Raw genomic sequence first — 10,388 nt, 5'->3', positions numbered from 1 at the left:
AAATAAAAATAATAAAACAAAAATGATACTTTATATTTATTATTACAAAAATGTTATCAAATATTTTGCAAAATGCGCGTTGCATTCTTTTACCTTAAAAAAAAAAAAAAAAAAAAAAAACCAAAAAAAAAAAGGAAAGAATGAGAACTTGTATTTATACACCAAAAAACCATTATAATACATATCTATTAATTATTATTTAAATTATGGTTCATATTTTTATCTCTTTCTACTATACATTTAACAAATTATTTAATTTAAAACAAATGTTTGTGAGAATATGTATCTCACGTATGAAATTTCTAAAATATAATATATATATATATATATATATATATATATATAAAGAAAAAAAAAAAAAAAAAAAAAGCAACATACTACCAAACAAATCTTATATAAAAAAATAAATTATATATATACAAATATATATTCATATATATGTTCATATAAAACCCAGTTCAATTTTTATTATAACATTTATTTTTTCATGTACTATATCCATCCCTCACTCCTTTACAACTTATAAACATATAGAAAGTTATATATTATATATCCATACTTATTATATTTATAAAATTATAATACTTATCTGAACAACGAATCATATTAATCAAATCATCATTGGTAAAACCTTTTTGTGTTAGCAAAGAAAAAGCTTTTTTCACATAAAAGGATATTTTAAAATAATTACAATTACAATCAGATATTAACTTATCTATAAATTCTTGATTGGAATTATTCTGAAAATAATAATGTATAGAAACCTTTTTGCCATTAAGTTTTAATTCATCGAATTTATTTATATGTACAACGTTGTAATGATATGACTTGTTCATATGTTGTTCTTCTTTATCATTTCTCTCATAAAATTTTTGCTCGTAATTATTTAAATGCATAAATAAAATATTTTGAATTAAATCATCAAATTGTATATTATCCAAGCAACATTTATTTCCATTTATTATATTACTATTAGTACTATTAAGCTTAAGCAAAGTATTATCTTTTATATTTTCTCTTTCTCCACATATGGGTGCTAATCTTCTTAAAAGATTCTTATTAAATACTTTCATATCGTCCTCATAAGGTATAGGTAATATCAAAACAATATTTATTAAAGCATTAATAATTTTTGTTATCTTTTCGTTCAATTTATTAGTAGCATATTCATTAATGGAATCAATACGTATCATATCCTTTTTCAATATATCCTCAAATAATTTACCATCATTATTAATACAATTGTTATTTATACTATTAATGCCATTTATACTATTAATACCATTTATACTATTTGTAGTATTTCTTTTATTCTTTAAGAAAAAAAAAAAAAATGGAAACAAATGCTCATATTCCATCTCATTCTCCATCGCAACATAATTCTTCCCCTCCCCCATACAAAAAATTTTATCATTCATATTATTCACATCATATTTATCATTTTTGTCATCCCTCATTTTCTTTACCTTTTCATATAAACAAACATATATCAACATATTTGAAAAGGCAAAAATAAAATATTTTAAATCATCCGAATTCTGATATATATAAAAAATGTCATTTATCCAATCATCTATCACCTTATCAAAAATATTTCCTTTCACTAAAATATCAAAAAAATGTTGTATATCTAAAAATACATATATAGAAAAGGACTGATATATATATCTCTTTTTCTGTATCATCAGATTAATCATATATATCTCATATTCATTCTGACAATTATAAAAAAAAAAATTATCATTTATATATTTCAAACTTTTTAATAATTTTCTGATATGTTCCTCCTTTTTATCTTTTAATAGAAATATGTTGAAATATAGCGTATTCATTAATTCAGAAATTTTTAAATCTTTACCATTATGTAATGAAACAATGTGTTTATTATTTATATTTCCATCTTTATTATTATTATTATACATATTATCTTTAATGTTATTATTTCTATTATCATATATATCACCATCACTATCAAAGGTACTCTCATTTATATGAGCACAAACTCCCATGCTATTATTTCTCTTTTCATGTTTGGTATTTCTTTCACCCTTTTTTCTTTCTCTAAAATAATTCTTCATTTCTTTATAAAATAATATGTCTTCACATCCATTCGAAAAAGTATATTCCACATTTTTTATTTCTTCCATATCATTCACATATTGATTATCCTTCAATTTTTTCCTTGTTCCCCCCAAAATTGCATTCTCATCGTATTCCTCATTTTTAGGAAGTCCATCCAATATATTTTGATTCAATATATTTTGATTCAATATATTTTGATTCAATATATTTTGATTCAATATATTTTCATCCAATCCAATGCCCACATCTCCATTTAATGAACACATTTTACTACCAATATCATTAACTCCTATAGATGGATCATATTTTTTAAAAGAATAATTTGATATACAATCGTCCATGTCACTTAAAACAGTTCCATCGTGTATTATTTCATAGCATCTATTCAATTCAAACCACAAGGGATAAGTAAAAAATATATTATTCCTTATCAATAACATGATAAGATAAGATAATATATTGTTATATAAATACAATCCATTTATACCAACAATACTGTTATAACAAATGGTTTGATCATTCATATTCTCATCAGATGCACATAAATATAATAAACTTATCTTCCTTAATATTTCAATTAAAGATATTGGTAAGACGTCATTACATTCAAATGGTTCCTCAACTGCCAAAGAAAAAAATACATTAATGATATCCCTCCTTATCAAATTATTAAAAAATTGAAATATATATATTGGTATATTATGTAACTTCTCGTCTACATTTATCATGTCCTCTTCTATACTGAAAAACTTTAAATCTTTATATATACATGCTACACCATAATTAAAATAGAACCAAAATATTTTATAATTAAATAATGATTTTTTCGTAAATATATATAATATATAATATATCTCATTTAATATTTCTTCATGTAATAAATATCTATGCTTTTCTTTTTCAACTAATGTCCCCTTATTTTTCTTTTTTAAATTTTCCAATATATTCAAAATAATATTCTTGAAATATATAATAAAATTTTCATTCTGCAATATTTTTACAATCAACACATCTTGAGTACTACATGTATTCTTATAATGTTCCAAAAAAAAAGAAAAAAATTTCAATATTCTTAAAAAATTATACTCCTCATCCTTTCCTCGAATTTTTATATAAACCATATCTAACAATGATTCATTTAACAAATTGATGAATAAAAAAATGTTATTGTTTATTTCGTTTTGATAAAATAATGAAATAAACTTCAAAAATTCATTCAAATTATTCTCTTCTATCTTTTCCAAATAAAAATAAAAATTCTTATATATAACATCATTCATGAAATGATCACTAAAACAGTTATATGATGTGTACAGGCATTCCAAAGAATGACTACATATATTACAATTAATAATATTATTATCATCATTATTTCCTGTAAATTTATCCTTTAATTCTTCTACTGTGATACCCTTCAATAATCTTAATAAATCCCTCTTCTCATTATTATAAAATAAAATAACACCTCTATTCTCTTCATATAACAAACTATCAACACTATATGATTCCTTTTTTATAAACAATATTAATAATTGGAAAAATAAAAATATCAAAACTTCTCTAAAATCATTATATAATACTTTACTATTAATACCAAACATATACATTAAATTAATTAATGTTTCAAATGATTTTAACTTTATATGCTTTTCAAAATAAAATAAATTTATAAAACAACCATAAAAGAAAAATCGTATCACATTATCATCAAATGTTAATATGTGAATATATTCTTTTATCATCCACATTACTTTTCTCTTCAAATTATCAGAATAAGGATGTAAAAGGTTTACCAACATATATTTGAGAAAAAAATCCTTATCCTTATTTTTTAAATTATCTACTATATGATCAAATTTTTCTATTTCATTGTTATCCTTACAAAATGAATCTTTATATCTTTCTCTATGTCTAAAATATTCTTCCATAAGATCTTCTATAGATATATTATTTTCTTTATCACTTCCAAAATGAAGATCCAAAAAATAATTACTCTTACAAGGTGTACCACTATTTTTATCGTCACTATAATAATATTTATTTTTATTATTATCCCTCTTATTTTCTTTATTATATGTGTCACTATTATCACCATCACTTACATATTCATTTGACACCACACATTCCTCATTCTTTTCTGAAATTATATTTTTCAATTTTTCCTTCACAAATTCATATTTATAATATATTAAAAACATATATAGAGAAAAATACTTATACAAATTTATATCATTCATTATTATAAAACTATAATTTAAATTATGCTCATTATTTATACTATATAAACCTTTGAATATTAAATCTTCCTCAGAATATTTGTATAAAGGCAAATTCTTTATAATATATATCATACTATTAAACGTATCGTTGTTTAACAAATAAAAATTCGAAAAATCAAAATTATAATCTATCTTATTTTCCTTCATATGATTTCGTATTATCTCAGATATATAATCAATAATATTATTTATATATATATAATGATTACCTGTATTTATATTAATTTCTGCGTTGAAAAATAAGGTACTTTTTTTATAAGTCTTGATACTTATTTTATCATCATTCAAAAAATTAATATCCTTTTTTATATACATTTCAGGATATAATAAATTCATATATACATTTTGATATAATAAATACATTTTTAAATTCTCTTTGATCTTTTCATCTAAGTAAAATATTATATCATAAAAGTACTTACATAACAATTCACAAAATAAATATATTATATAGTTAATATATTTCTTCAGTATACTCTTCGAGCTGCTATCATCATAGCAACTTAATAAGTAGTTTCTAAATATTGTATGTTTTTCAAAACATATAATGTATTTCTCAAACTTTAAGTTATCTTCCAGTTTCTTCTCTTCTTTCTTCTTTGCTTGATGTACCTGGAAGTTCTATAAAAATAAAAATAAAATATAATATAATAACAACAAAAATGATAAATACACATTAAGGGATTCATAATAATAATTTGATATACAAATAAATGCATGAGAATAATTATATGAAATGTTAAATAAATACAAAGGTATAGATTAAATATGGCTATATATATATATATATTAATTTATTTATATATTTTAATTTTATCATTACGTCGATGCATTCTATGTGGGTTATATTATCTATGTGGATAAATAGACAATTCAGAAATATATCACTTAAAACATTTTGATATATAAACATTTTTAAATGATCCAAAGATATAATCATGGACACATAATTCAAAGCAAGAGATAAACATTTATCAGAATATTTCATATAATCTGTATAATTTATTACATATTTTATATAACTAAATAATTTATTAGTATTATTCCTTTCATCATCAGAATATATAGTATTCATCATAATTTTTAATATCAAAAGTGTTATTTTTTCTAAAAATATTATATATTTATCCTCAAAATGTTTAAGAAATATTTTCCAAGTATCATTCATGTCATCAAAATGAATTGATCTATATAAAAACATATTCAATATTTTCAAAGACCATTTCTTACTTTTCAATAATATCTTTAAATATAATTTGTCTATATTATTCTCCTCATTATTATTCATTAATTCATTTATATTTTCATAAGAACCTTCTTCAAACATTTTAGAAACAGATATGGATTCTCCATTTAATGCTTCTTCTTTATTCATAAAATATATTTTATTTACATATTCAGATAAATTCATTTCTAATATTTTCATTATATTTGTAAATAAAAGTTCATGCTCATTTATAACCTCCTCTGACAATATACACAAATCACATAATAATAATTTGTACATACATTTTACCATCATCTCTATGATAAATATAATATATACATTACTTTCCTCTTGCAATAAATAATATAATAATCTACTGAAAAATGGAAAGTATATTTTTATTATATCCTTATATCCAACTAATAAATTTTCACAAGGTATATTCAACATATGATAATCATCTTCTTTTTCTAACAAATTTTTATTATTATTATTTATATTTGAAATAAAATAAGTATAATATATATTAGAATAGGAATTTAATTCTTCTGTTGGAGGTATATACTTTTTCAAAATTTTATTTATTAATAACATTAACATGTAAAACTTTGAATAATGTATCACCATCTTATACTTATTACTATTTTCTTCATTTCTGATATAGTGTAAATCACTATTAGATATATCCATATTGTTAATGAATTTCATAATATAATTAATAGTTGCATTATAATCTTTATTTAGAATATTCGAACAATCATCCATTTTAATTATAGAAATAAAATTAAAGTTATTGAAAAGGTCTTCTAATAAATTATCCCACTTATAGGGATAATCAACTAAAAATATATTAAAAAATATATCAATAAAATATAAACATTCATTAAAATTTTTCATCTCAATTATGCTATTATATTTCTTATATGATTTATACATATTCTTATTAATTTCTTCCAAAAAATTGCTACAACACCTCTCCTTTATATTATTACATAGATTTGGGTTTATCACACAAGAATTTTTTATTAAAGTCAGAATTTTCTCTTTTAAATATATCCATTCTTCTATTGTAATACTTTTTGATTTATCCTCTATATTTTCTAATATGCAGTAAGAATCAAAAATTCCTTTTCTTAAAAAACTAATAAATGGAAAATTATTCTGTACACATTTTGGTACCATCATATTATTTTTATCTTCTTCATTTTTATGTATTCCCTGTTGTTCATTTGAATAAAAATGATTTTTTTCCTTGTCTACCATCTTATCATTTTTAGTATATATTAAATTATTAAAATTATTTATTTCCTTTTTATATTTATTCTTTTCATAAGAGCTAACAATATTTTTAATATATGTATTTATAAATTCAGAAAGGTAATTCTTTAAATATATGATCATCATTAATCTAGTAGAATGAAACTCTTCTGTTTTTAATCCGCAATTATTAATAGCTTGTATCATTTTAATTACGTTTATATTACTATCCATCATTTTTTTATAATTCTCATATTGTACATTTTGATCTTTTAATAAATTAACAAAAATATCCACACACCTTTTTATTTCTAATTTATATTGTATTTCTATATTATTTCCATCGTTATTTAAAATATATTCATCCTCATTTATATCAAAAATATTAAAATCTTCTGTTCCATCAATTTGTTCGTTATTATTATTTAAATCAATAAATAATGTATTATTAATTTGAATTAATCTGTCCATTATACATAATATTAAAATAAAATATATATATATATATATATATATATATTTCTTTTATTTATTTATATTTGCTGTGTATTATCGGTTCCTACATACAAATATACATGTCTATAATATTACCATTATAAGGAAAATATTTACTTATTATTTAATTCTTAAAAAAAAAAAAAAAAAAAAGTAAAAAATGAGTCAATTTATCATATAAAACATATTAATTTTATACAATTTTTTTTTATCGTTATTTTTTAATTTTGTTTATTCACACCATTATACTGTAAATCATATGCAAATTTAAAAGTATAATATTAATAGAACAAATTAATTGGTAATACTTTTGGTTATATATATTTTTTTCTTTTTGAACATTTAAAATGTCATACATTTAGTTCTTTAATTTATTTATTTATTATTTATTATTTATTATTTATTATTTTTTGTATCCTTCTTTTATATAAAATAATTTTATAACATAATAATTATTTAAAAGGAAATATTTTAAAAATTTCACAGAAAGGGAAAAAAAAAAAGACAAATTCTCATTATAATAAAAAAAAAAAAAAATTAAAATATAAAACTAAAATTTTTTTTTTGAAATTGATTTATAATTAAAACATAAAAAATGTGTAAACAAAATGAAGAATTTTAAAATATTATTACACAATCTAAATTTTTGTTTTACCTTTACACATTTTATGTATTAATAATTTTACATTAAAACGGATAACAAACAATATAAAAAAAAGTTTATATAAAAACCTTTAAATATATAATACATATAATTATTATTATTATTTTATATTATTTTTTTTTTTATATTTTCATGAACAAAGGAAAAAAAAAAAAAAAAAAAAAAAAAAACAGCTATATAAATTTATACAACCTGACCTGTTCATGTAAAATAAATATTTTTTTTTTTTTTTTTTTATTTGGAAATTTTATTATGTTAATAAAATTATATGTATATTGGAGTTATAAATTTAATATATTTTCTATTTAGTAAAATAAAAAATATATATATGTTTTATATATATAAATTGTCACTGGTGAATAATAGAATTAATGTTTTTAATATATAATCATAATATAAGTTCTAAAGATATATATATATATATATATATATATATATAATAAAAAATATATGTCTTTAGGAACATAAAGGAAATATGAATTCAAGTAATATGAATTCAAGTAATATGAATTTAAGTAATATGAATTAAAGAAATATAAATGAAAGAAAAATAAATAAAAGCAAAATGGCAAAAAAAAAAAAAAAAAAAAAAAAAAAAAAAAAAAAAAATCAAAAAGAACAAGAATAAGAATAAGAACAAAAATATGAATTATATATATATATATATATGCACTCTACGTATTTGTCATTTAAATTTCGTACAATTATTTATATAATATTGTACCTTTTTAATATTATTATAATGCAGTTATAAAATCGGAACGTATTTTTTTATGCATCATAAATATATACATATTTTGATTTTAATTCTAGAAAAATTAATTTTATTAATATTTGTCAAACTAATCATTAATTATTAATTCTAACAAGTTGGAAGACAAATATATATATATATATATATTTAATTTCTAAATACAATAATAAACTTCTATGAAATGATTCATTTGTTATTTGTCTTCTTACTTTTACTTATGCTTTTATTATCAAAATATTTATGTTTAATTTTTTTTTTTTTTTTTTTCATCTGTATCAGTCATATTTTATTTGTCATCATTTTTCTTAGATACATCTTCTGTAGTATCATTTGAATTATTCTTTTTTTCTAATTTATCATCTTTATTATTCTTGTTTTTATTGTTATCTTTTATATTAATTATATTTTCTGAGTTATTATCAGATTTACATTCCTTTTTTGAGGAATTATCTGAATTATATCTTTTTCCTAAGGGATAATTTAAATAGGGTCTCTTTTTTAAGTAATAATCTAAATTATGTCCATGTTCTAAGAAATAATTTAAATAACATCTCTTTTTTGAGTAACAATTTGAATTATATACATCTTTTGAGTTTCCATTTGTATTATTTACATCTTTAGAGGTATCATTCATAATATTAATATTTTTTGCGTCAACATCTTGATTAATTTTATTTTCTTTGTCATTACCAAGAGTATTTATATTTTTTGAGTTACCATCCAATGGACTAACCATTTTAATGACTTTATTTTTCAAAGGCACTTTTTCTCTGCTATCATCCATATTGTTTATACTATTCTTTTTTTCCATATTATTCTTTATTTCTATATTCTTTTTTTCCATATCATTTTTTTCTATATTATTCTTTATTTCTATAATCTTTTTTTCCATATCCTTTTTTTCCACATTATCCTTTATTTCTATAATCTTTTTTTCCATATTATTTTTTTCCATATTCTTTTTTTCCATATTATTCTTTATTTCTATATTCTTTTTTTCCATATTATTCTTTATTTCTATATTCTTTTTTTCCATATTATTCTTTATTTCTATATTCTTTTTTTCCATATCATTTTTTTCCATATTATTTTTTTCCATATTATTCTTTATTTCTATATTCTTTTTTTCCATATCATTTTTTTCCATATTATTTTTTTCCATATTATTCTTTATTTCTATATTCTTTTTTTCCATATTATTCTTTATTTCTATATTCTTTTTTTCCATATTATTCTTTATTTCTTTATTCTTTTTTCCCATATTATTCTTTATTTCTATATTCTTTTTTTCCATATCATTTTTTTCCATATTATTCTTTATTTCTATATTCTTTTTTTCCATATTATTCTTTATTTCTATATTCTTTTTTTCCATATCCTTTTTTTCCACATTATCCTTTATTTCTATATTCTTTTTTTCCACATTATCCTTTATTTCTATAATCTTTTTTTCCATATTATTTTTTTCCAAATCCTTTTTTTCCACATTATCCTTTATTTCTATAATCTGTTTTTCCATATTATTTTTTTCCACATCATTCTTTATTTCCATATCATTCTTTGTTTCCACATCATTCTTTGTTTCCATATCATTCTTTATTTCCATATCATTGTTTACTTCCATATCATTGTTTACTTCCATATCATTGT

At 19.2% G+C, this 10,388-nt stretch overlaps 2 protein-coding genes across 2 annotated transcripts in view; both read right to left on the bottom strand.

The window, feature by feature from the left end:
• Positions 1-545: 545 nt before the first annotated feature.
• PADL01_1361700 (conserved Plasmodium protein, unknown function) lies at positions 546-7,296 on the bottom strand (the record flags this gene model as incomplete). Its single annotated transcript, XM_028684189.1, has 2 exons — positions 546-4,982; positions 5,185-7,296. 2 exons carry the CDS (start codon positions 7,294-7,296, stop codon positions 546-548), a joined length of 6,549 nt encoding a protein of 2,182 aa, XP_028540292.1.
• Positions 7,297-9,024: 1,728 nt separating this feature from the next.
• The window catches only part of PADL01_1361600 (liver specific protein 2, putative 6-cysteine, putative), a gene marked incomplete at both ends in the record, with an annotated part of 2,679 nt that continues 1,315 nt past the window's right edge, over positions 9,025-10,388 (bottom strand). The window contains one exon of the mRNA XM_028684188.1: positions 9,025-10,388. This exon is cut by the window's right edge and continues 1,315 nt beyond it. Within this exon, the coding sequence (XP_028540291.1) occupies positions 9,025-10,388 (1,364 nt within the window).

This window comes from Plasmodium sp. gorilla clade G2, assembly GCF_900097015.1.
Source record: "Plasmodium sp. gorilla clade G2 genome assembly, chromosome: 13".
Lineage (NCBI taxonomy): Eukaryota > Apicomplexa > Aconoidasida > Haemosporida > Plasmodiidae > Plasmodium > Plasmodium adleri (nom. inval.).
The sequence above is the reverse complement of the archived record's forward strand: the minus strand, read 5'-3'. Positions and strand labels throughout refer to the sequence as shown.